Source organism: Phoca vitulina, unplaced genomic scaffold, assembly GCF_004348235.1.
Source record: "Phoca vitulina isolate PV1807 unplaced genomic scaffold, GSC_HSeal_1.0 scaffold24, whole genome shotgun sequence".
Taxonomy (NCBI): Eukaryota; Metazoa; Chordata; class Mammalia; order Carnivora; family Phocidae; genus Phoca; species Phoca vitulina.
Genome location: NW_022589727.1, coordinates 8,785,157 through 8,812,865, shown reverse-complemented (window position 1 = coordinate 8,812,865; position 27,709 = coordinate 8,785,157). Strand labels below are relative to the sequence as shown.

Genomic DNA, 27,709 nt, shown 5'->3' with positions numbered 1-27,709 from the left:
CCCAGGGTAAACAAGCTATGATCTGTGAGCTAAGACGAGTTTCCTCATTTTTAAAGGTTGTATAAAGTAAAAAGACGAGTGTGTGACAGAGACCATATATGGTCCACAAAACCCAAAATATCACTATCTGGCCCTTTACAGAAAAAGCTTACTGACCCCTGCTGTAGTCTCATCAGAAGATATACCCTTACTCTTAGGCAAGACACACTGGCTGTGTTCAGAGGCAAAGGCCATGATATATGCAAATTAGTCTCAATTCAGAAAAAAATTGTATGTTTGCCACACATATATACACACAGATAGACATAGACAGATGATAGATGATAGATAGATGATAGGATGATAAAGTAAATAGAATAAAGTGTTCATAGATGAATCTGGATAAAGGGTGTGTGGGTGTTCTTTGTAGTACTCTTACTCTTGCAATTATTTTGTTAAGGTTGATATTATTTTCAAATAAAATTTTGTTTTAATTCCTTAAAAAATAATATAAAAAAGAACTATGTCCCGATGTTTCTGTATATTCATTGTTTAGCACAGTTTTACACATTTTGTATGTGCTAAGTTAATTTTAGTTGAACGAATCAATGAATATAAATTCTTCTAAAGTATCTATCATTGTGTGGTGCTGTCGGAAATACAGTCGTGAGTTAGAGTATGATTGGAACATTACAGAACAATCCCACTGGGGAGGCAAAGCCTATGCATTTGAAGTAAATAACAGAAAAAAATGTGATATGAAATTAACAGTAAAAATAGCTCACATTTCTGTACTATGTACTAAGTGTCAAGCACTCTTCTGTGTCCTTTACATCTGTATGTTTTTTATCTATTAATTAATTTAATCTTTGAAATACCTTCTATTTTATTACATGCACATATATTACATATTATAAGCATATTATATATGTATGTGTATTTTAATATCCATATGTGCATATATATGTTGTTATATAACATGAGAGCCCAGAACTAAAGTACAAACACATCATTTTGATAGCTTCCTTAGAGTCCCCTCATTTCTTTTTAAAAACCAGAGTGACCATTCACAGCCCCTTCCCTTTGATCCCAGTGACCTAGCCCTAGTTTGGCTATTGCTTAACAAAACTTCATCAACACAAACAAGTTTAATATGAGCTTCAAGTTTGTGAAAGGTCAGTGTTGGTACTCCTTCAGCTTTTGCTCTAGTTAGAACTGTTGTCTAAATTCTTCCCATGGGAGATTTGAAAGGCCTAGGCTACTTTTCAAAATGCATCCTGGCTTAGAAAAGTCCTGGCTAGAAGATCATCAGGATGACACAATTATAGTTGACCAACCTGCCTAAAAACACACAAAATGGCAGCTCTAATAAGAAAGTCCATTTACTTTTCCTGGGTTTCCTTTTTCTACTTTTTACTGGAATTCTTGAGTTTCTATATATGGGATTACATAACAGTTTTTTTGCTCTTGGCAACTTTTTTCTTTTTCTCTCTTTTTTTTTGACCAGTTATAATGAAACATAAGAGATAAAATTCACGAAGTTAACAATTGTGAAGATGAATGAGAACAACATTAATTTTGTAGCTTAGGTAAAATTTCTTTAGCCTCATAATTGATGAACTATTTGAAACACCATAGAAATCCTTTATAAATGGAGTATTTGAAGGAAATGAGAGTCAGTTCACATCCTCAAAACATAATCCAGCAAAAGCCTGTAATATGCTTAACGTCTGACTGCAGTGTAAAAACCATGTCCCCAGATTGCATTTTGACCTTGAGACATTTAGCCCAAAATGAACAGAGGCAGCACATTGAATTTACAACAGTTTATCCCAACAGCTGTGCCAGCCTAGTTATAACCCAGCATGTGACAAACTGTATGAGAGCAGACGCTTTCATTCCCGTAGTGACTTCCACAGAGGAATTATAAAGTACCTTGAGAAATTATGCCATTAATATTCACTAAGTGCCCATAGTGGCAGAAACTGAAGAACAGAGGTTCAATGAAGACACAGACTCTGTCCAGGACGCCGACTTTACCTCATTGATCTTCCCAAGGCCAGGCTTCCCCTCGACTACATGAGTCAAAAGACCCTTCCCTGTAAATCAGGTGCCTTCCACCTGGAACACGATGATTTATAGAAAGTTTTCTGCTTCTGTGGGAAGTTAATCAGGTGTTTTCGTTACATCTTTATCCCCATTGCGTCTTTCATTTTTCAATATCTTAAACCAAAACTCAAAGGTCTTGGTGATAATATAGACGGGTAAATAGCTAGCTAGCTAGATACTTACACACCTCAATGTTACAGTATATGTTCATTGTGTGTTTCAGTGAGGTCAGCATTTTCCTCACCTATACAAAAATTCCTTCCATTGAGTGATGTGTGAGCTTATAATTGACCTCAAAATAAAAATGTGATGCTCTCTGTCTTATCAAAATATGCTAATTTTAACCAAATTAGTGCTATGTTCCAGAATCAGCTACAAAAGACACCAAAGACAACACTATGCCAGGAATATTTCAGCATAACAATTAACTTCTATGTTACTTTTTCATAAAAAAATTACTTATTCTGCTACAGTTTTTGTTATTTGCAGCAATATGTCCCACTGAAACAGTGGGGAATATATTCATGTGGTGAGTAAATATCTTTCCTTTTCCTTCCATCAGATATTTTCTCCATGATTTCTGACTCCAGTGGGGTGATGGTTTATGGACGATATGATCAGTTCCTGCGCGAGGTTCTCAAACTACCCACAGCCGTTTTTGAAGGTCCTTCATTTGGTTACACAGAGCAGTCAGCGAGATCCTGTTTCTCTCAACAGGTAGGAAAAAAAGGAAGTGTCTCTCACACAGTGGTCGTCCTTTGGTATGTTACTCCGTGTCACCACTGAGACAACGTCTTCTTCATGATAAGCTGTAGTATCTCCCAGCCTCTGACAAGTGACCTCTGAGCCAGTAATTCAACTCAACATACCTGGAAAATAAGAATCAGTGGTACTTCCTGACAGTGAGCCAGGCACCATGCTAAGCTCTTTTCTTGCATTGTCTAATTTAATCCTTACAACAACCCTCTACCCTCGGTATAATTGCTGTCATTATCACTACACTATCAAAAGAGCTGAATTGTCACTCAGCCTCACATGAAACACAAGTCGGAGCCAGCTCCAAGCTTCACCAATGTGTAGCAAAGGAAAAGAATCATATAGCATATGCCACACAGGAAGGCCTGACGTATGACAAACACAGCTGCCTAAGTCCCCCGCGACATGATACATTAGGGCTTCAGAGTGACATGTTTTAACTGGGGGTGGTACAAGTTAGCCCAGAGAAGCTATTGAGTATAGTTCAATACTCAATGTTTGCATCTGCCCAGTCGTGTACAAAGTCTGCCTGTCCAGCACCATTCTCCAGCACAGTGCAATGGTAGTTGACAAACCCATAAAGTGAAGGTTTCCTTAAAATTTTTTGAAAATCCATACTAACCAAGTATATCCTCTAAAAGGATCCCTTACTTAAGAAATCAGGGCACAGCAGCCACTGAAAACCTGCATTTCACTGCCCACCTAGTAAACTTCATCAGTCTATTTCCTTGTGACCTAGGAGGTCAAAAGTGCCTCAGACATCCCTGCGGGTCATGGATTGATGTAGAATCATAGGTATCCATACAACTAATAAGAGGTGGGATGGTTTGATACACTAAATGCTGGCTCTGGTCCCGTGTTGCCTCATCCAGAAAGCCTTTCTGACCCCTCACACTCCCCCAGCCCTAGGCCAGCTTAGGTCCCTCATCTCTGCCCCCAGCTGAAGCACACTCCTCTCTATATTTGTCCTTCGAGTTGGTAACATCAGAATGGTTCCATTCACCTAAGCCTCCTTCCAGACCACTTCCTCACCCCGCAGTTCTCATGCGTCCTCAAGTCCTGCTGATTTCCCCATCTAAATGTTTCTCCAATCCCTTTCCTCATCCTCATCTGTTGTCTGGCCTATTCTCTTAACCGCCACGCTGGTCTCCCTGCCTCTGGGTTTATTTGTACATTTGTACATTTGTTGATCGTTGCTTCGCTGTGCAAAAGCTTTTTATTTTGGTGTAGTCCCAATAGTTTGTTTCTGCTTCTGTTTCTCTTAATGACTCTCTTTCTATTTTCATAGGACCTCCGTGTTCAATAAGAATTATATATGATGTTACCACTGCTCAAAATGCCTTTTGAAATATCTTGTAGACAGTCCTATTATATAATTTTTTATATATCCTCAATGATGAGAAATTTATATATGTTAAAATCATAATCACATTTTTGGAAACTGCCAGAAGTGATTTTTAGCCAGCATGATGAATGATCAAAATGGATAAGAGCATTTGAAGTATAAAAAGAGGCAACACAAATAAAAATAATAAGACCAGTATATTTTTGTCTTTTGTAAACTGGCTATCACAGCAGTTTGAATGATGAAATTTTACATTTTTTTGCATTGCTTCATTGGAAAAAGTACAAGCCATTCCAAGTGATTATTTTGAAAGCCAGTATTATTTTAAAATGATGCTACAAATTGTGGTAGCTTTTTCAAAAATGTTGTCTCATTACTTATACTTTACATAAAATATCTTTTAATAATAATGTTGCTATCGATCCTATAAAACTTAAGCTACTTAGTATTATGAGGAAAAGCTAAAATTATAAATATCTGCTGATAGAAAAGATTAATTAAAGCATACCAAAATATTTTGTGAGTGAATGACAAGGATTAGTGTTAAGATAGGTGCCTTGAAAAGGTGCTGTAACTCTTCACCACTGATTTCTTGTCTAAAGATAAAAAACTATCCCTTGGCTGTCTATTCTGTTCCATTGATCTGTTTTTGTGCCAGTACAATACTGTTTTGATTACTACAGTTTTGTAGTACATCTTGAAATCTAGAATTGTGATGCCTCCAGCTTTGTTTGTTTTTTTTGTTTTGTTTTGTTTTGTTTTGTTTTCAAAATTGGTTTGGTTATTTGGGGTCTTTTGTGGAGAACAAACAGATGGTTACCAGAGGGGAGATGGTGGGGAGCTGAGGATTAAGAGTACACTCATCTCGATGAGTACTGAGTAATGTATAGAATTGCTGAATCACTATATTGTACACCTGAAACTAATATAACACTGTAGGTTAACTCTACTGGAATTAAAATAAAATTTAAAAACAAAAAGCCAAAAAACAAAAAACTACCCCATCCACCTGGTATTATAATTCAAAATTTCCAAAATAGTGACTTTTGCACATAAACATGTCATTTTTTGTCATTCATCCTATGATAATATCATGTACTCCTATAACTTCTTATTTTTTGTCATTTTGAAGGAAACTTATAATACATTCCTTTTCTACACTGGGAAGGACCAGGATAGTGCAAACAGATGCAGACTGAATTAAGAGGAAAGAACTATAAAGAGAAAAGGGATTTTCAAAAATATAGATGGTTCTCTCCTCACAGCAAAGGATCGCTCCCTCCTAACAGGATGCCCTCCTGATCTTGTATGGCAGAATCATTCATATTAACCATGAAGTATGTAGGACTTGCGGGAGTAGGGGGAGTGTGTAAAGGAGTTGTTCTACAGATGGGGAAGACCACCTGCTACAGGAATTGTGGGTCACACGGTTGGGTCAAATTTTACAGAGCAGGTCTACGCCTCATCTTCCCTCATCACTTTCATACTGTCCCTGGTTCACAAAAGCACCCCTCCCAGAACTGTTGTTCTTGTGGCAATATGGACTCAGCCTCAGAGGAGATAACCCAGTCCTACGAGTATTTAAGTGTCAAAAGCAACCAAAGGGTTTTAAATTCAGAACTGGTTCTTAACTATCAGAATATATTCTGTTTCTTTATATATTAGAGGTTAATTGGATGTCTTGTGTCTTTCATCTCAGATGGTATTTACATAGCAGGTCAATTGAAATTATTCTCTGTTCTAAATTTTTGTGGGTTCTTTGATGCAGAAAAAAGTCACCTTAAATGGTTTCTTGGACACGCTCATGTCCGACCCTCCCCCCCAGTGTCTGGTCTGGCTGCCCCTTCTGCATCGACTGGCGAATGTGGAAAACGGTGAGTAGTTACTCCTGAGCCAGGGCAGTTTTTAAAATTATTGAAATTAGGCTATCAAGTCTACCGTTATTAAGCCAAGGTCGTTTAGTAATTCTGAGTTTTGAAAGAACCTTTCTCCCTGATCAGTAAGGCCTTTGAGGCCCACTGCAAAATTAGGACTGTCAATTCCATACACTTATTAATCTCACCATGTGTCTCTCAGAAGTCACGTGTGGCTGTAGACTTGCTCTAGCAGAAGAAGAATCTCAATAACGAATAGGACATTTTCCAGGATTATTTTTAGGTCTGAACTTCCGATATTGGTGTTCACGGCATTGACCATTCCTAGGCACTTGGCCAAGAATAGGCGGGGGAGATGGAGAAAAAATTAGATAATGGTACCTTGCTAATCTTCAGTCATATGCTCCAAATGGAAGCTTTTGATGATTGTGATAACATAAAGAATAACTTGACCAAAGGCAAGAATTTTTGTTTTTTAATATCTTTAGCTCATAGCATGTAGACAGTTACTTGGATTTGATTGTACGTTAGCTTCAAATCTCAAGTATTTTACCTTGCCTGCTTTATAATTCAAACTGTCTGTCAGAGAGAGTTAAGTGTTTCTCAAACTATCTGAATTAGAAGCGTATTCACATCATTTATACATCTCTTTGGGCCCTGTCCATCTGCCTCTCGGGAAAGGAAAAAAAAAAAATTGTTAAATGGAGGTAATGTCACTCATGAAAGAAGCCCATTCGCCACTCCATTTTTTAAACAAAATAATTCAATTCTCTCATCCAGTTTTCCTACTCTCCCTCATTCCCCTTTCTTTTTTCTCCCTCTGTTTTCCATTTCTCTAACGTCTGCTCTCCACTCAGGGGACAGTCAGTTGTGTCCATCCATTGTGCTTCTGAGTCTTCCAGTGAGCTGTGCTGGTCTCCTGGAGACGGGGGAGCAGCTTGGGGGAAAGGCGAGTCAGTTTGGGTAATTTATATTCTCAGAGTGTAAGAGATGGAAGTGGAGAGAGAAATTTGTGGTTAAAAGAAGACCTATCCTCCCTCCCGTTTCATTTCCTCCACCTCCACACACATGCTTGAAAAGGGTGCCGAGAGTCCAGGAATAAACATAATGCTCCTCTTGGCCAAAATTGACTATCCTCTGAAATCATGGCACGCAGCAGAAAAACGCAGTTCCCGTTAGGCTGCATTTTTCCTTATTCTGGCTCAGACTTTTCTCTTCTCATTTTCCCCTCCATTGCCTTCCGCCGTAGTCTTCCACCCGGTTGAATGTTCCTACTGCCACAGTGAGAGTATGATGGGGTTCCGCTACCGGTGCCAACAGTGTCACAACTACCAGCTCTGTCAGGACTGCTTCTGGAGGGGCCACGCCGGCGGCTCCCACAGCAACCAGCACCAAATGAAAGAGTACACCTCATGGGTAAGGCGAGGTCCAGGCAACACTTGCCCTCGGATGTGTGAGTGGCGCTCAGGACGCAAGGGAACAGCAAGGATGGCGGGAGAATCGAGGGGCAAACCTAACTTCTACTCTAGCATGCCCCCCACTACCCCCCCCACCTTACTGGGACACCTTCATTGCTGCATCTGAACCCAGTGCAGCGTCCTCGGACTTAGAGTTTAGGAAGACTCACACTCTGTTACTCCTTGGGATACAATCAGCTCGGTACTGGTTTAGATAACAACCCAACAAGCACCTTTGGGACATAATCTCGTTTTCACAGTAAGTTAAGGTTCTTACCGAGTTTTGTTTGGTTTCAGGTGTGGGAATTGCTTAAAAATTATCATTAGTTCTTTTTTTCTCAGATTCTGGGGTTCCGTTACATGCATGGCTAGAGCATAAAAGAAAGACGTGTGAGCCCGTGGGCTTAGTGGTGCTGTTCCAGTTTCCTTTTTTGGAGGCAGGGAGGTTGTGGCTCTATGAGCAAATCATCTTTTTGTAAAGTGTGAGTGACCAGCTTGCCAGAGGTGACCTGTGAGAGTCTGTCCATGTGATGCATGTGTGGGAGGAATCTGACTCGGTGAGCTCGGGGTTCAAGCGGTTTAGTTTGCTGACCTGTGTCTCAGTTACACTCAAAGATCGGGTCCCCTGGGGTTGTTCTGTGCTTGTGTGAAAGTATTGTTCTGTGTATGGATTGGTTTTTGTGGGCTGTACCATCAGGCCTGCCAACCCCTCTTGGAGTAGTTCTTACACAAGAAAGCACAAACTTTTTATTATGAGTTTTTTCTATATTTTATATATTTCAATTAACCTATAGTCTTTACGTAAAGAGTAACTTATTGTTCTTTTTTTTTTTTTTTAAAAAAAGGAGGTATTCAGAAAACGCATTTTAAATCAGAATGTTCTTTCTAGGAATGATTATTCAGTGTAAATATATTAATTTTTCAGCATCTGTCAGATTCTAAATTCAAGTACGAGGCATCGTATACTGAGGGCTTTACGCCAGTGCAGATACCACCTCTCACCGTTGGTTATGTCACATGCTGAGCATGGCTCTGCTAACACAGATCATGAAATGCTATTACTACTTAGTACAGAAGCTAGGAGAAAATGATTTCCATTTTCTTATGGTCGATATCCTACCAATTTTCAAACTTGTTCTATCTCACATTCTGGAGGGTTAGTGTTTGAAGATTAAGCATTTTTTAATGATTGTTTTACGTAAATGCTAACGTCAGTTTAGGAGCCTCTTTCTTAGAGGTTGTGGGCTCAAAACTCTATGGCTCTATGGCAGGGCAATGTCTTTACAAAATAGGATCAGACCCCTCAAGAGGATAAAGACGCTCCAATGTTTGTGGCGGTAGAAAGCTGGTGCAGTGGCTGTGTTTTAGGGGTTCTAAGAATTATATCTCCTAACAAGAGCCAAAGAGGGACTTCTTGAACAGTGCTCCTATCGCTTAGCTTTTAAATAGTGAGGACAAAAGTCACTTCATTGTATTGCCAATTCTGGGCTCTCCACATAAAAGGAAGTGACAAAATGGTATGTGGCTTCTCATGGAAAGGAAGAGCTGGTATAAAGATTTATTATATGTGGTAGATTATTTTTGATAGATTTGGCTGTGAAATTTTAAGATCTACATCCCACTCGTCTAAATGAAAAAGAGATAACACGATGCTCTGGAAAGAACATGAATTTTAAAACTCCAAAGACTCTGATTGAAGTTCCCCTTTCACTTTCAACTGGATGGATCCAGCCACGCCTGAAACATCTTGCACCTGGATGCCTATGAAACCTTCTGCTCACCTGCTTACTTCCACTCCTGTCTCCTCCCAGATGGTTTTCTGCTCTTAAACAGGAGTAATCCTTCTATAATCTGATCCTGTCACCTCTATGATTTAAACTCTTTATTATCTCCCTCTGCATTTGAGATAAAGACCACGGTCCTTGATGTGGCATAGACGGACTTCAAGGGTCTGCCTTCTTCTTTCCTCTCCAGAATGGGGTTTCTTCTTCCTCCATCTGGAATTATCTTCCCAGTCCCCGGAGTTAATATCAGAAGGACTCCTGCTGGTCCCTTAAGTCCCAGCTCAGATGTCCCATGCACAATGACTGCTTCCATTTATCACAGCATTTGCTGACACTAAGTTGCCAGAGGCAGGTACTCTGATGGATGATACCAGAACTTTAGTTCCAGCACTGAGCAAACTCCCTGACTTAGAGTAGATAGTCAAAGATTTCAAGAATAAATCAATGAATAAATGAATGAGTAAATGAATGAATATCTATTATGAAAGCAAATCATCTCCTGAAATGGTATGTAAATGTTAGTTCTTATCACTTCTACCATTCTTCTTCTTTCCAGAAATCCCCTGCTAAGAAACTAACTAATGCATTAAGCAAGTCTCTGAGCTGTGCTTCCAGCCGTGAACCCTTGCACCCCATGTTCCCTGACCAGCCTGAGAAGCCACTCAACTTGGCCCACATTGTGTGAGTATCTCTGCCTTCCAGATGAAAAGACATCTTTCTTCATTGACACATGTTCACATCCATACAAAGGCAATTTCATATCAGTTGCTAGGGACCAAGTTTTAAATTTTAATTAAAAAAAAGAGAGAGTAAAAATAATGTGATTATAATTTTTTTATTGCAGGGGTAAACGGTACTTCTGTCTTGATGTATAAGTAAATTATGCAACACTAATGTTATTCACCTACAGGTAGAAAATATTCAAAAAGCATCATTATAAAATATAGATGTTAGTAGAGTTTTTACAACTGGACATTAACAATCAATGAAATTAACCATAATAAGAAAATTTTAAAGCACACTGTACCTTAATATCATATGTGCTTTGAGTCCCAAATATAAAAGCTCTTTGTTTCATTTATCTGCAGAGCCAGTCATCTTAAAGATATCAGCAAATCTAAAAATTGTTGTTGTCTTATCCCAAACTACACAATTTTAGAAGAATCATGGCCCATACATGAGAAGGTGGAGAAGAGAGGTTGGTGGTAAAATTCCTCAGAACTTCCAAAAACAGACTTTAAAAAATTCTTTCTCCAAAGTCTATGTGAGTTTGGTGGGCAGAGGGGGATGTGCCCAGAAATGGTGCTCCCACCCATTCCTTCCACTTCCCAGAAGCCTCAAGCCCTGGAGCTTCTCTCAGGCCTGGGTGGCCAGATAACAGGGGAGGCTTAGGTAGAAGAAAGTATTTCTTCCTTGGTGTTATCTTGCACTCAAAAGAAGAAACAAGCTCGTCATCTGCTTCTATGCCCAATTAGGAATTACATCATCGCAGGTACCTCAGAAAGACTAGAAAACGTGGTTCCCCCTCAATACAAACTGCTTTTTGTTTTGCACAGTTCAGCGGGACCTACTGCACTCAGGGCCTAGGTTTGCATGTTGACATCAAGAGGCGGCAGATCAGACCTATCAATATTAGAAATCCACCAGTACAGAGTTCATGCTTCAGGCAGTTCAGAACATGATCCATCAGAGGCACCATGATGGATCTGAGCCCTTATGAAAGCAGTAACTCTTTCCTCTGATGGACCTAAGCAAATACCCTCAAATGATTTGTGCTGTGTCATGTCTATGGTTTTGTATAAATACTACGGGGCTTGGTTTGTTTGCTCCCAAGTGTGCGTGGAGGGTTTACTGCCTTCAGCAATAAACACAGCCTGGAGGCTTGTGTTGCTGGCATGGGCTAAGCATCCAAAAAACTAACATAAACCAATTCTGTAGAATGTGGCTAACTTATTTTTGGAAATTTTGATCCTAAAAATAAACCTTAAAAGAAACCAGGGATAAATAAATCTGTGGAGTATCCCAGAGGGCCAGTCACGTGCAGAAAACGACCTCGTACGAGCGATTCTTATTAAGGTCTCACTGTTTTTCCCCTAGCCAGAGACAATCACTAATGTGCTAATAAATGAACAAAACTAAGTGAGAGCAAGTCTGTGCTCTCTGAGCTCTGCTGTGGAGCACTTCCTACCAGCCCAGCTGGGAGTTTCAGCCCAGAGAACGACGTTCAATCAGAGCTGATGGGTATAAGGAAACTAGAGAGGGAGTAGATGGGAATAGCCTGACTCTAAGAGCTTTGCAGCAGAACAGAATTAGGATGCTTCCTCCCACTGGGAGACAAAATTAGGAAGTGAGACAGAGTGAAATAAAAGTCAAGTTCATGGTCAGTCACACTGCAGTATTACCTAGCACAGAGCCTGTACCCAGTTGTGCTCTGGCTGGCTGGTGTGTGTGTGTGTGTGTGTGTGTGTGTGTGTATTTAATTGGCTAATGAGTAAACAAATTTTTAACTGTAGAGTGGCAATCTGATCTGACGTATTATTCACTGAACTGAGGGCAGTCTCCACACAATTTGAGTTCCATGAAGAGTTTCAGGATTCCCTTATAATTCTACACAAATGGGCCTTTTTCTGAGAAAAGTTCCATATATTTAACCAGATTCTCCAAATAGTCCTCGAATCAAAATAGTGGCCTATACTCACAGATAATATATTTTTCCAGGGTGAATGTCTTAATTTTAAAATGTGAATTGTGAAAAATATTTAATTGTTGAAATAATAGACAAGAAATTCTGCATGCAGAATGTCCAATCTCTATGAGACCAGGATTTTTTTCTATTTTTAGCTTTAGACATTTTTCTCTCATTAATTATTCAAATGTTTTTGTCCTGAACAGATAGCCATGTCTTTTTCTTTTGTGTTTTTTTTTTTTTTGGATGGGGATAGCTCAGACGTCTAATTTTAAAATACGCCATTCATTTAGCTATTCTAAATTACCACAGGTATGTAAGGCCACTTAAGTGGTGACATTTTGGTATTTTGGCATTTGTTCTTAGCTGTTGTATTTCTTGTTAATTTTACCATGATTAACAGTGTCTATTCTATTCAATTTCTTGCTGCCAAAAGTGATACTTGGTAAGTAGTTCAATAGTCCCCTGTGTGCTTGTAAAGACATAATCATAATTACAAGTGGTTAAGAGACACAAAACAAGTGAGTAACACGAGGCTAGTTTAAAACTAATTCTGCCTTAAGCTGAATATTTTCCATTCACAAGACGAATGCCAATTTTTTTAAGATTTTATTTATTTATTTAACAGAGAGAGAGAGCGAGAGAAGGAACACAAGCAGGGGGAGTGGGAGAGGGAGAAGCAGGCTTCCCGCTGAGCAGGGAGCCCGACGCGGGGCTCTATCCCAGGACCCCGGTATCATGACCTGAGCCGAAGGCAGACGCGTAACCGACTGAGCCACCCAGGCACCCCCAAATGCCAGTTTTATGAAACTGTCCTCTGTGAAGGTCTTGTCCACAAGGAAAATTTTGCACTAGATCCCTGCGACTTTATCTTATGGAGCTATTTCTTTCTCATAAGAATAAATCTGTTTAAAATTCCCAATGTGACCTAGTTATTAGATAAAATAACTTCCCATTTGATGATGGAGGAAATAGGAACCACAGTCCCTTTGAAAGCCACCATTTGGTGCCAAGGTTAGTCATTCTGTGTCCCAAGTTCAACATTTCCAAGATGAACCTTAAACATGAAGCCATTTACTAAGGAACTGCAATTTCACCTTTGCGGTGCCCAGGTTCTATAGAGTCAATTTACCAGGCTAATTAAAAAGCATTCCAAGTCCACTTGTTTTCTCATTTCCTAGAGCTAGAGCACGATGGGAAAGTTAAAAAAGACAAAAGAAAACCAGAAATGTTGGTCAAGTTGATTGTTTCAACTTGTTGTAAAGTTAAAATGAAGATATTTCATTCTTCTTACTGTTTTAAAATCTGATTTACCTAACTTTTCAAAATTCACAGAGGACATTTGTATAAAATTAGCATCCTGCTTATACAGTGAAAGTGTTGTGCTCAAGGCAGAATTAGTTTTATTTTTTAAAAGATTTTATTTATTAATTTGACAGAGACACAGCGAGAGAGGGAACACAAGCAGGGGGAGTGGGGGAGGGAGAAGCAGGCCTCCCGCTGAGCAGGGAGCCTGCAGAATTAGTTTTAAACTAGCCTCATGTGTCAAAGACACATCCTAGGTAAGTAATGCAAAACACTCAGCTAGTTTTCAGAATGTCAGCTGATATGTTTAGAGTAGATGAAATAGTGAAGCTGCTGTTTCAACCTCACCCATCAAATAATGTCTGCAAAAATCTTAGAACACTGTTTAGCACCAAGTACTAGGAACCACAAGTTTCGGTGAATTTTTGCATAGAGTGCTGACATTTTAAAACCTGTATAGCATCATTTCCAGTCCCATAAACACACCGGGATAAAGAAGTCTACCTTTTTCTCAGGATCTCTGCATTGTGGAATCCAAAACCAACTTTGGTTCCCTAAGGTAGAAACTAAAGTATTAAAGCTTTTTCTCTTGGTCAAGCCAACACAACCAGATTCTGTAGGCTACTGTGATTAATATCTGGTGTTCAAAAATTCTGCACCGTCAAACTCAAATATTGAACTATAGTGAGACCAAAATTTCCTCTGACTCAGAATGATGCCCTGCCTCATTATCCGTATTCTGAACTCTCAATCCCATCTCGTGGAACATATTCCAGTGAACCTAAAATAAGACTAAAAACCACCTGGAGATGAGATAGGAGTCTTAGCTCTATCATTTTGCCTGAACTAAGACATTAACGATAGGGACAGGATGACAGGCTAAAATGAAAAATACAACTGGGAATGACAGACCCCATGCAGTTGGGGTTTGAGGCCATGCACAATTCTGAGAAATACTGAACCCTATTTTCTTTCTCTCATCATATGAAAAGAAGTTTATGGGATGCCTTGCACTATGTGCCCTATTATATGGAACATCCAGATAATAGACATTCAGTAAATCCTGTGGTGCTTGATTGCATCTTTGCATAGAACAAAGAGCAAATCAGGCCCGATATGATTTTGCAACTGGAGCCATTGTCATGCGGAGTACAGGAGAAGTTTCTGAAACCTCTGCTTTCCAAGAGGATGTAGATGCTGCTTATCAACAATTTTTCAGAGGTTCTCCTTTTAGAAGGCAGTGGACCTGGGGCTGCCTCAATGTCCTTGCTCCATTCAAGAATATGACTCAAGGAAACACCAAGGCTCAAAGCTCATGGATAAACATTCCTGTGGTGCCCAGAGGTTTTCCTCCTAATGTTTACTGGACATTCCACATTTTTAAGGAAATGTAACTTCCCAAAACACTTAAAGAATTTCATTTCAAAATATAAAATGTTGTGTTGATCCCAGCCCCTTTCCTGGAAAGGTGGTGGATAGTTTTTTACTTGTGACTTCTGTTTGTTTTAACTTTCCACCCACACTGTACTTGGTTTTAGGCCGCCCAGACCTGTAACCAGCATGAATGACACCCTCTTCTCCCACTCAGTCCCCTCCTCAGGAAGTCCTTTTATTACCAGGAGGTAAGTTCCAATCTTATTATGAAATAAGCCCTCTCCTTGGTAATGACCCCTAATTCTGTGTTAGGAAAAATATTCTAATGCAAGCCAGGTGTGGAAGATTATTGTTAGAAACTAGTTTGTAAATATCTGTCACAGGTTTTCACTTTCATTCATTTGGATGCTTTTGACGATGGCTGGGATGGCTTTTGGGATGAGTGTCACTTCTGGAAACTTGCATTTACAATCTCCTCACAGTAAGAATGTGGGGTATGTTTAAGTTTTATGACCGACACGCCTGTATTCTATGTCGTTGAGAAAATCACCTTCATAGCACTTGGAATGGAGAGAATTGGAATTTCAAGATGCAATGGAAAATTATTAGGTACATTCTGAGACAGTTTATAATCTCCTCTCATAATGTGGTGAGCTCTGGAGTTCCTGAGGCTAGAGGCTGAAGACCAAACTTGGAAGAATAGTTTCCATATAAGTGATTTCAGGGATAATAAGAAGAACTTCTTAAAAAGGGGTACGTGTCTCCTATTTTTACACAAAGATCCACGCCCATGTGAGCAAAGAACAGGTGAAGCAAGTAATTCTATTAGAGCTAGCTTGATAAATATGCAGGGTCAAGAGGTGCTCCAAATTGTTTGATCAACTCTCGCAAATAAAGTACTAGGGGCTTATTTTATAAATATACGGAGAAGGCTCACAGGAAAGCAGAAACAAAGGTAAGGAAAATTAGAGTGAGTAATGAACGTAAGATTTCAAATGCCTTTCAGCAGGAGAAAAAAAAAAACAACAACCTCATGTTTCATAAAGGGAACATAATCAGTCTTTTCCCCCAGAGAGGTTTCTGAGGTACCAATTTCACTGTAATATCCTGGTACATTCAAGTAAGGATTTACACACAATGAGACTCAGAATGCTGCTGATTTTTTTTCCCTGAGTTCCTGTATTTGCCCATCAGCAAGAACATGAGATGAAGATGTTCCCTGTAATTGTAATTAGCATAACAAATAAGATGCAGCAGTTCATGGTGTTGCCTCCCTAAAAATTAAGCAAATCTGTAACAAGTGGAAATGAGGCAAAACTGAACTGCAGAACATCCAGAGTGAAATAACATGTTCTAGGCCCTCAGTATGTTCCTTTTAGCACTCCTTCGCAAAGCCACCAGCAGATTCAACCATCTTTTCTACCGTAAAGTCTAGAAGGGACATGGGGCCGTACCTCTATCTGGGGAAGATTTGGCATGATGTTAAGAAAGATGTGCTTTTATTAGGAGACCCTGCATTCTGCAAATGTCAAAGCAGAGATAGACCCCATCCTTACTGAAGGTCGTTTTATATCATTTCAGCTCGGACGGTGCTTATGGTGGATGCGTCTAGATGGATAACATGGCTTCCTCTACTCTAAAATATTCCTATAATACTTTGAGCTGTTCTGGTTCCTCCAGGGTGCGTGGTACCCATTAACCCAAACTATGATCATTTCCCTTTTTCTCCCATTTTCAGTCCTTTTGGAATGTTCTCTGTGAACCACAGACACGTTGTTTAAAGTTTGCGGTCCTTGCTTTCTATCACCATGGAGGTTAGCCTCTGGTTTCTGTTTTAAGGGTGCTGTTCAATAAAGCTGTGTACACTGAACATCTTTCCTCTCTGCGTGGGCCTTGCTCTGTCCATGGAAGGTTCTAATGAGGTCTCATTGTTTGCATCCCTCAGGTTACCTGAGGGGATAAGTGCATCCAGCCCTGGGGCTGAGGAGCATTCACTCATAAAGCTGTATGTAAATCAGCTTGATCACAGCCCACGGTCAGTATCCCAGCTCTGAAGCACTAACTGTAGTTCCTAGTGCCATAGCTAGACTGCTAGTCGTCCTGCTCCATCACTAAAATCCTCTTCTAGTATGTCTCAGTAGAGATATTGTCATCTTCTGGGGCTTCATGAGATTCCGTTGAGCATGTTCAACCCGAGCTGGACTTCTCAGCTCTTTCCTCTCTTTTCCACTTCTGTTCTTGACTTCACGGCCTCCCAGCAGTATATATGGGATACATATATATGAAGAGCACCAAGCTGGATCTTCTTCTTTAGAGGGGTCTCTGCTTTTGTACAGTCTGCAAGAGCCCACATGGTGATTTCTTAGATTCTTGAATCAAAGAGCCTCTTGGAGTGATTGATCTTTAGCACTAACAGGGTAAGGCCAGGACAAGGTCCCATGGCTGGACCACATTGTGGTAAAGGACTTGAGAATTTAGGCCTTACTGTCCCACTAGACCTGGGCCACATTTCCCGCAGGTAAGGCAGTCTGATTCCTATTACAGGAGCAATTTCAAAACCAATTCCACGCTCTCGGTGCTTACTTTCTCTCACTTGATGATGCTGGTGGTGACCCACTGTTTATTTCTTAACCATGTCCATACACAAAGGTTAATGGAAACCCATCATGCCAAATGCAGGCATAAATTAAAAGTCCTGTTCTTCCTACAACTGGAACTGAACCAAAGAAATATGACCTAGAGCTCTGCCCTCCATTCCTGCCCAATCCCAACTGCCCTTTTTAAAAATCTGATAAAACCAGGGCGCCTGGGTGGCTCAGTCAGTTAAGCATCTGCCTTCGACTCAGGTCATGATCTCAGGGTCCTGGGAGCGAGCCCTGCCCTGGCTCCCTGCTCAGCAGGGAGTCTGCTTCTCTCTCTCCCTCTCCCGCTCCCCTCCCCCTCCCCTTGCAGGGAGTCTGCTTCTCCCTTTCCCCCGTCCCTCTGCTCATGCTCTCATGCTCTCTCGCTCTCTCTCTCTCTCTCAAATAAATAAAATCTGTTTAAAAAATTAAAAAAATAAAATTAAAAATCTGGGGAAACCGAAAACCTGAACAAGCCAAGCATGGTGCTGGTCAGTGTTAAGGCAGTATTAAGAAAGTAGGGAGGTTTGGCATACAGATATTTTATTTAGCTTGAGTTTTGGGTCTTCTGTATTGTGAGAGATCTTGGAAAGATAAAGCGAAATGAGGATGAATTGAAATCACCACTCCAGAATCCTTGATACAAACTCCTGGCATTACTCACCTAAAGTCCTTTACAAGCATACCACTTTGATCTTCAAAAGGCACTAGGGTATATCTTTGAAGTCCTTTGACACCCTAGCAATCTACCTTACACAGATTTACGAGTGTATAGCTCTGGTTACCACCACCGTCTGTCACAGCCCTGTTCTTATTTCCATTTCTAGCTATGTACTTGATTCACCTTTCCCTTACTTAAAAGAAAAGAGGGAATTCTCAAAGGCACCCTCCCTTAAACTTTGGAAGTCTTCATGTGTGTGTGTGCAATTAGGTACAATATGGGTCCACACAATTTGCGGACTAATTCACTTCACTCATTTTTGTGATCATAACTATATCCCTAAACCTAGATTATTTTCTTATAAATGCACAAATTTACAGGGGAAAAATGCTGGAACAATGGAAGTCTCTCATCACCACTGGGAAAAGAGCTCCAAGGGCCATGTATGTTGTGGCGGCAACATTATCTACGCTTATGAAAGATTGACTATCATTACTACAAAGAGTATTGCAAGGGCTGACCCAAAGGACCCTTCTCTCCTTCACCGCCCTCAGCATCGTGCCCCTGCCTATCTGCTCTCTTTGTTGGCATGGTGCCCCCTTTGTAAAATCTTAATTATCTTGACGAAACCCTTGCATCATTTATGTGAGAAAATTAACCAGTCCTATCCCATGTCAAATAAGGCCCTTTAATTATAGCCAACATCTGCATTACCACAATAAGGACATTGTAAAAGTTTGAATGGCTACTTTCTTTACCCCCGATTTTAGAACCATCTCTTGAAGGTTCACAGATACTTTCACAAATGGAACCTCTAGAGTAGTAACTACTCACAAAAGGAATCACTTTGGCTATTATATATAGCATCTAGCCAGATCTTATCACTCTCCCAAATGTCAGAAAATTGCTTATGATTCATAGAGTGTGTCGAACACAGTCTAATGGGCTATTTTCTGGTTTGTCACAGTGCCATCTGGTTAATAGCTAATACTATATTCAACTTAGTAGCGCACATGGGGAAGGCACATCACTCACCCCAAATACTCCCCAAATCCTGATTCTTCCCACCACAGCAACATTTGTGAGATTTTTATTGGTGGACTGGTTGGTCGGTTGGTTGATTGGTTTGGGTTTTTAACCACAGAAAAGGTAATTCATTGTATCTTTTTCAGTTTTTTTCAAACACTTGCTTACCCAAAGATTCTTTACCTAACAACCCAGTTTTTTAATCAGACTTAAAACATTCAAACTAGATTTTAAGCATTTGTGCATTGGTAATCAAAAGCAAATAGAAATAAAATTGAGGCACTGAATTCAACCTTGGCTTCTGAAAACCAACATTTTTCCATGGTTAATTTTTTCTAAGATTAAAAACCACCCTTTCTAGTCAGGAAAACAGATGAATTAACACCATAAAATAGATGAACTTATAAATCAACCACCATGAAGATTTCTTCACTCTTTTCACACTTTCTGGTTATGTTGTGTGAAATTTCATGAAATTTGAAATAGTCTTTTCAGTTAATTCTTTATTCCATGTAGCCCCAGAGCTCCACTAATACGTTAGTTTTTTCCAAACCTGAATTAAACTGGTCTTCACACTCCATTCTATTTCCTATACTGAAATATTAGTGCATAATTAAAACTCCAGTCACCTCTCTTCTTCACTTCAGTAACTTTTATTCACTTGCTAGAGTTGCTTTAGTTCTTCTCTGTGTATGCCCTATACCCAGCAAACTTTTCTAGATATGCTCTCTTGACAAAAATGCAATTGACACAGCTTAGTGATATCTGGGGTCAACATAGTAAATGTAGTGAATCAAATATGACCTAAGAATTCTTATTATTTCCTCCGTAGTACCTGCTTGAAAGATAGTTCAGCTTTCATGCCAGCCTGAATTGATGACAACTAATTTTCCCACTGAAACACTGAGCTGTTTTTTATGCTTGTTTGCTGATTTGCATGTGGCAGATAGTTTATGTTTCAGATCTCAGATATTGAAAACTAGAAAAGGAAAGAAAAACAGAATTTTTCCAGAAATTATCTCAACTTGTGGACATTTTTTATTGTTTTCAAATTAGTTAAATTAGTTTAGTGACCTTGTTACTAGCCTGAGTTAATCATAGTGAGAAGCAATTAAATAAAAAACAGCTTTATTGAGATATAATTGATATATAATTCGATGAATATATTTAAAATAAGTGTGCAGTTCAAGAGGTTCTGACATATATAAACAATATATCATACATACTTATATATACACATGTAAATGAACATATAATATGTTCATATATATTATGAACATATACTTTCATAAGTGTGAATGTACACACATATATACATGTATGGCTGTACACATATATATGTGTGTATGTGTGTTTACATACATACATGAGAAGCAAAATTTTATTCACAATTAACAGTTAGTTACTTAAGAAGGGAGCCAACTTTAAAGTCATCCTTTACCAGTTCAAACACCACACAAGTTTATCAATTATTTAAAAATTAGTAAAAATGAAAATATGTTTTTAATTTGCCATTTGAATATCATTTTCCATTTAACCATGATGATAATAACTATTTTACGTTACATAATTTGTTTATATAATACTGTTGCTCTGTGAGACTGCATCCAGGACTTTTATTTAAATCCTTTATTTTCATGTTTAATAAAAGAAAAAAAATATTTGACCAGAGCTAATACAGTAACACAGCATAAGCAAGAATGGCTTTTAAAACTATATTTCAGATTTCAGCAAAAATCCAGGGAGCATTTGTGCATGATTTTGTTACCTTAGAACACCCCAAAAATGTAATTTACGCTTAAGCAAAAAACTCGACAGGGGTGCCTGGGTGGCTCAGCCATTAAGCGCCTACCTTCAGCTCAGGTCATGATCCCAGGGTCCTGGGATCGAGCCCCACATCGGGCTCCCTGCTCAGCAGGAAGCCTGTTTCTCCCACTCCCCCTGCTTGGGTTCCCTCTCTCGCTGTGTCTCTGTCAAATAAATAAATAAAATCTTAAAAAAAAAAAAAAAACTCAACATTAGTTGTCACCCTTCAAAACCAAGGGTGAATTTTAAATAAATAAATATGAGACATTTTGAAATTGCTCTACTATTCCAGAACCCATTGTATCAATGTGTGTGTGTGTGTGTGTGTGTGTGTGTGTGAAAAAAATCTGGGAAAAGGCCGTTACTCTTTATATAAAGTTGCTCTTTTCCAGAGATCTCAAAAGGAATTGGTGAGAACATAGAGAATTTTTTAGGAAAAAAAATCTAAAGGAATATTTCCCGCCTCTTTTCTTTCAACCAAACACATCAACTTCAAATTTACCTTGTCATCCCCTCCAGGGTATGATGGTCCCCACGCCCATTCATGTTAGTATGTGTGCAGGGGAATAAAGTTATACAATGACAAGGACCTGGTAGGGGAGAAAAACAGTAAGAAAAAGAAATATGTGTACACACAATTTTAGAGATGGTGACCCTGCTTTTCCTTGGGACTCAGATTAGAAAAGATTTATCACACATGGTCAAGAGGAGCCCCAGGTAGTTCCCTGCTTCAGAGGATAAAAGGAAGAATGCATTTTGATTTGAGAACAGGGCATGTGGAAGAATGGGAGGCTTCTATAGCTGGAGTTCTGTGCCAACCATTGTTGCATTCTGGAACACGGACTTTCCAGAAGCGTTGCTTCTTGGGAAGAATGGAGGTGCCCATGTGTCTGATCCCAAAGCCCACAACGAATTGGAAATACGCCCCAACTTCTCTACACAAATGGCCAAGCTACCAAGTGAAAATTTAAACATCTAGTGTATTCTATAAAGTATCGTGACATATGTTGCTTTGAAGAAATGATAATGAACTACGTATCGTTACTATCTTCACAACAACTGGGGAGAAAAGGTTTTCACTTTGTTTTCCTTCTTTGAGCTCCTGGGGAGGCGCAAAAGAAAATCTAGTGAAAATACTTCACATGAAAAGTCTTTATAGACCCAAGTTTAAAGTGAAAACTGCCTCCCCTGTCAACTCTGTAAGTTCTTGATCTATTTCATTTTGATCATCTCTTGTGTTCATCATGAACTTGGCTTCCTCTATACATGGTCATATTTTTGGCTTCCCAGAAATAAATGATGAGGAGAAGAATTTGAGACTAGTTCTAGGAAGTCCAGAAACTATGTGGACACTGAGTACCAAAAGTCAGACATGCTCTTGGCACTAGATACTAAGAGCTGTAGCAAAATGAAGTAAATAGTGTATTTCCACAAATTCACAGAAGCAGAGACTGTAATTTCCATATTTTCTAAGAACTGGTTTTCCCAAGAACTCATGTGGGAGGCAGACGGAACATAAAAGAACTTAAATGATTTCTTCAAACCAACATTGGCATTTCATTTGTTGAAAATGACAACAAGATGAAAAGAGATGTGTACAGATAGAATGTCCGCTCCTCTTCCCTCTGAAGGAGGAAAGGATTTGGGAAGAAGAAGGAAGAAAAAAGAAAAGAAGAGGGAAGACAGGCAAATGGAGTGGAGGAAGGAAAGAGGGGGCCCAAAGAATTGGGAGAAAAAGAATAAGGCCACCAAAGGAGAATCTGGGCCTCTGTTCCCTTCCTGAAACCAGCAGGACTCCTCCTGTGGCCAAGATGCAAGATGCCTTCCTGGGACTTTACTGACACATCACCTTCCTCCTCCAAGACTTCTCAGGCATAATTGGTAGCGAACACATCCTCCCAGTTGAGCCTCTTGTGTTTCTTTTCTATGCTAGTCCTTTCTTTCTTCCTGTGCATTCAGCACCAGAGGTTGTACCCGCACAATTATTAAGCTTTTGATTTAAGGAATCAAATACCACCACAATTTTTGGGATTCAAGGGGCAAAATGCATAACAAGGCAAGGAAATAGTTAAGTTTGGAGGGAAGAATCATTGAAATTTCACACCATGTTTTGAGTGGTTTTGCAGGGATCTGAAATCAATTATATAGTAGGTACATCTATCTTGAGTTAAAAAGAAAAAAAAGTTGGGGAGGGTGGTAATTGGGCAGCAGAGAGACTCCAATTACTGGATAATGAACACAGAGGGATATGCTTCAGAAGACAAGGTTTGGAATGCTGTTTTGGTGGGATGATAGGAAAATACCAACTATGATGGCTTAAGGTGGCAATTTCGTCCTGATGGACAACTTCATCATCTTAGAAGGTGAAGATCAGTATGCTGAAAAAACTCATTATGTTCATCAAGAAGTTAAATTCTCCTTGAACACTAATCATTTCATTGTTAAAGTCAATTACATTTATGTGCAGTTGTACTCTTTAAGTAATAGGTTCATTCCTGAAAAGCTAATGAGGTCATACATTCAACAAACATGAGTGCTACTCTCTACTAGACACTTTCTTTATAAATCAGATTTGATTTTAAGTTTGCCAGAGACCTCACTACTTAAGTATTATCTCATAGTATATAAAATTATAAAACAAGAATTCTAGTTACAATGTGCATAATTCTAAAGTGATATTGGTTTTCACATTGGTATTTTCTTTGTACTTCATGGTCTAAAAGAGTGGTACTTTGTAGTAAATCCTTAAAACTTGTAGTTGAAGTTTTATTTAAGATTTTAACTACTTTGTAAGCCATCTTAACACACACATATATTTAGAACTTGTTGAAAAGTTGGGAAAGTTTGTGGTAAAACCTCATACTTTCAACCCCAGAAATTAAAGATTTGGTCATCAAACAAAGTCAGACAGTTAATTTTTGTATTCTCCATGAAAAGGGTGGGAGGATAGTTTTTGGTCCACTGGTGTTAGAGGGCAAATTCTTAACCTACAAAGAAGTAGGCTCCCTTTCAGCATGTTACATGTACAATTGTATTACTAAGGATCAATACCATATTTCTCAATGAAGCATGCTTAGTAGCTCCTGGGTGACTTTCACTTGGCCACACTTTATTAATTATTATTTCTATTTCTATTTGTCATTTGATAAAACCACACTTTAAACTTTTTAAAACTATCATTTAAATTACTAAATGAGTGTTCCTCATAATGAACCTAAAATGGTAAGAATTTGCTATATTGATAGGCCTCTATTCACCAGTTATAGACACAGGGAATATGAATATATATTTATAAGGCTCAAAGGTTTATTTCTGTGTTACTCTGAAAGCTTTATTTGCAGCTTCTCAGCATGGGTAAGGTGACTTGTGCCTGGAGTAGTAAAGCACTTCTAATATGACTGCAGTCTCTAGGTAATTTTCAAGTCTCTATTCAACTCAGAAAGTTGGAAAATATAGGGAAGGCTGGAGAAGTATACTTTTTGAGTAGGATCTGAAGGTTGGCAGCACTTAGTGAACTATTGGGCTGTTTACATGATAGTCCGTAATGAATGTTGAATGAATTTTCATTATGTCCGGGCATATGCAATCTATTTGTTAAGCAAATAGCGAGGTCAAATCGGGGATCATGGAAGCTTGTGTAATTACAATTATGGTTCTCAGGCCAGGTTTCTAGTCCTAGTTCAACTCTGTGGAAATCTGAAAACATCTGGAACCTTTCAAAATAACAAGAGAGCTGTCCAAATGGAGCTTGGATCTAGACTTGGAAGTTTCTGTAGCCAGTTCTATTCTTGAATGCATTGCTGTGTTTACGCTCTTCTTGGCTTTCCCATCTTATTAACTAGCTCTCCTCCCAAGGACAGTGAAGTAGAGCAGAACAAACTGCTGGCTAGGGCTGCTCCAGCTTTTCTGAAGGGCAAAGGGTAAGTTAAAGCCAGAGTGTACTGAATCCTGAATTAACTAAACTAAAAATGGAGATTTCTTGTGTCAAAAATGCTTTATGTTTGAAAGACCATCTTTGATTTAGTAGACGCAGCTCTATTATAACCCCACTAACAGCACCATGTAGTTCTTTGGAGTAGACACATCTGTGTTATTCACTTTCTCTGATTTCCTTTTTTTTTTTTTTTTAAGTGACTAAACTTTAGATTTGATTTTCCAAAGGATACTTACTCTTTGCTTGCAACCCAATCAATGTGTTTACTGTACAGATGAATTTCTTGGCTGTAGTGGCTTGAAGAATGCAAATCTGTTTCCTTGAAAGCTAATTTACCTAAATGGAAATCTTTATTTTTTTAAATTAGTGAAATGGAACTGTGTATTTCAATGCTTGGATTTTGTTTGGATTTTTTATAGAACATCACTTACATTTCCTCTACCTGCTTGGTTTTCTAAATGCCTTTTTTATCACAAACTCACTCCTACTCACTCTGTTTATTTCTGTTCACCTCTCCTACCAACACCCTTTCTTCCTCCTGCCCCGTTTCAGGATACAATACAGCCTGAATGTGGCAGACAGGCTAGCTGATGAACATGTTCTCATCGGGTTGTATGTCAACAGGCTCCGGAACAACCCATCATGGTTAGTGCAGGTTTGGCTGCTTGACTGTCCTTAGGGAGGGTAACAGTCTGATCCCTTGACAAGAAGTCTCCGCGAAGGGCAAGTGGATGCTACAGGTGTCACTAAGTCACTTCTGAACTGATTCAGTTAAGACGTCTTTCATGATGTTAGTTTGGATACTTCCCATTCATGTACCATAGAATTCATCACAGCTAAAGGGAAAACTTGTGTAAGTGGATACCATGCTAAATATTAGCCTTCAGTGGATGCAGGGTTCTGGGTCCCACCAGTCAGTTCCGTGTTACATGTGCCATGTCGAATTACCACACAATAGTGATGCAAGAATTTGTCTTATTCCAAGGTCATGGATGTCTCTGCTGATTTGGAGGACAGTGCTCTATTAGTTTAAGATAGAAGTGAAAAGAGGAAAAGTGATGGGATGGGATCATACCATGGAAATCCTTTCCTTAATGATAACAATGGGAGAAACTATCTTTCAACTCTTCTCTGACTTACCAATATTTCTGGAGAGCCATCCTCTTAAAGCCTGCTTTCAAGTCCCAGAATATGGAAATCTTACTTCCAGATGTGTTAAATGTATGAATTCACATAGCCCTGCATATTTGGATAAAGGCATTCATAAAGTTTTTCTCTATTTTAATTGTGACCTAGGAGATTCCTAGGTTGAAGTTACTTGGTTTTGATAATAAATGTACATTTGCAATTTGAATGAAAATAAGGGGACAGACTATGTATTTATCATATGTTTCAGTCTAGTTTAGACTCCTGTGTTTACAAATGTGTTTAGCAAACCAGTTCCTTAGAAATATTTGAATTTTGCTTAATAACTCTTTCTCTGAACTAAGGGCTGATGGATTTTTTTTTTTTTTGTCATTATAAATATTAAGTGAACCAATGGGTTAAATTGCCTTTAAAATAGCTGGCCTCTTTCCTCTACTATTTCACAAAAAGCATCCCTGAAACATGTGATGGCCACTTCTCAGTCCTCATCTCCTTCATCACTTGGTATTGTTAGCCACTTCTTTGTTTCTAGAACTCTCCTCCCTGGACTGTTTCTGCTCCTGATGCCTAGAACTATTCTTACAAAATTAGTACATGAGATGATCTTAGGTGATACATTGATGAACGTTTATTAGCAGTTACATATTTATCTTAATTTGTATTTTTAAAAAAATATAACCAGCACACTAGTTTCATTTTATACTATATCCTACACTTCACAAAGATAAAAATAAGAAGCTCTCTTCAGCTGACCTCACCTCTTTGTTCAAAGTTGCCAAACTTATAGATCCAACAGTTCCTCTTCTTTGTTACCTCTCAGCCTCTCAGAACCACAAGTGAGAAGAGTGATTGCTTTAATCTTACTCCCAGTGAGTTTGGATCCCCAATGTTATATGGTAGCTGAAACAGCAGAGCTAAATACTGAATTACAAAAAAAAAAAAAAAATGTATTGACATTCCTCAAAGAGTATTATCGATATAGATTCAATCATGTCTAAAGGCAAAGCTGTGGTCTCAGACCGTGTCCTCTCCCCCGTAATTCTGAGCACACTCCAGTTAACTTCCCCCACTCTTCTTTGACCTTCTCTGAAGTAAATTTGTAACAAAGAAATCTCCAAAGAGGAAAGCTCACAGTTTGTCACTACCAGCCATTTTCCCTACTCAAGTGATTGATCATACTGACTTGATGGTCACTTAAGACAGTAAAACTGTCTCCACGGAGACACCTCACATCTACTTGATGAAAGCGAGAGGTGATATTTATTTCAAAAACAAAGCAGAACTTAAGACTGATCAATGAAGCAGGCTGCTTGTTAAGAACTGCTGCCCTCCATATTTCTTTATGCTTTTTTCTGTTCTTAGAAATTTCCAACTTTTCTTCTGAATTTCTCATTTATCTTCTCTTTCCTTTGTATTGAATTAGATCCTAACAATTCCCCACACCTGCCATGATTATGTAAGTGATGTAGTGATCTCTCACCTTCTCTGTCATCTTAATAGCTAATAATGCTTCACCATCCTTCAACTCTGGGGAGATATGAAAGGGTAATAATCGTAAAAGCTACCATTTTTTAAAGCACAGGCCTCCTGCTAAACACTGTGTAAAAACTTTATTTACATAATTTCCCCTAGTCCTTAGAGTAAACCCATAGAGTAAATGTATTCATCCCCATTTTATAGATAAATAAAGGTATCAATTTACAGAGTTTACATGACTCTCCCATAGTCACATAGCTATGAAACAGTGGATCAGGAACTTTAACCATAATCTACTGGATCCCAAACTCCTAATCACTCTGCTACATTGCCTATTATAAAACCTACATAAACATGTGCCTTCCAGAAA

At 38.9% G+C, this 27,709-nt stretch overlaps 1 protein-coding gene across 24 annotated transcripts in view; it reads left to right on the top strand.

Annotated features, from left to right (window-relative positions):
* The window catches only part of DTNA (dystrobrevin alpha), a 344,311-nt gene that overhangs the window by 265,432 nt on the left and 51,170 nt on the right, over positions 1-27,709 (top strand). For 13 of the 24 annotated variants that reach the window (XM_032421478.1, XM_032421475.1, XM_032421474.1 and 10 more), the window contains 9 exons: positions 2,651-2,805; positions 5,958-6,063; positions 7,313-7,479; positions 9,861-9,985; positions 12,427-12,435; positions 14,834-14,917; positions 16,615-16,704; positions 24,626-24,703; positions 25,270-25,362. In XM_032421478.1, the coding sequence (XP_032277369.1) occupies positions 2,651-2,805; positions 5,958-6,063; positions 7,313-7,479; positions 9,861-9,985; positions 12,427-12,435; positions 14,834-14,917; positions 16,615-16,704; positions 24,626-24,703; positions 25,270-25,362 (907 nt within the window). Of the gene's footprint in view, positions 1-2,650; positions 2,806-5,957; positions 6,064-7,312; positions 7,480-9,860; positions 9,986-12,426; positions 12,436-14,833; positions 14,918-16,250; positions 16,595-16,614; positions 16,705-24,625; positions 24,704-25,269; positions 25,363-27,709 lie in introns of those variants that run through there. The other 11 variants (XM_032421479.1, XM_032421491.1, XM_032421483.1 and 8 more) reach the window with 7 other exon arrangements.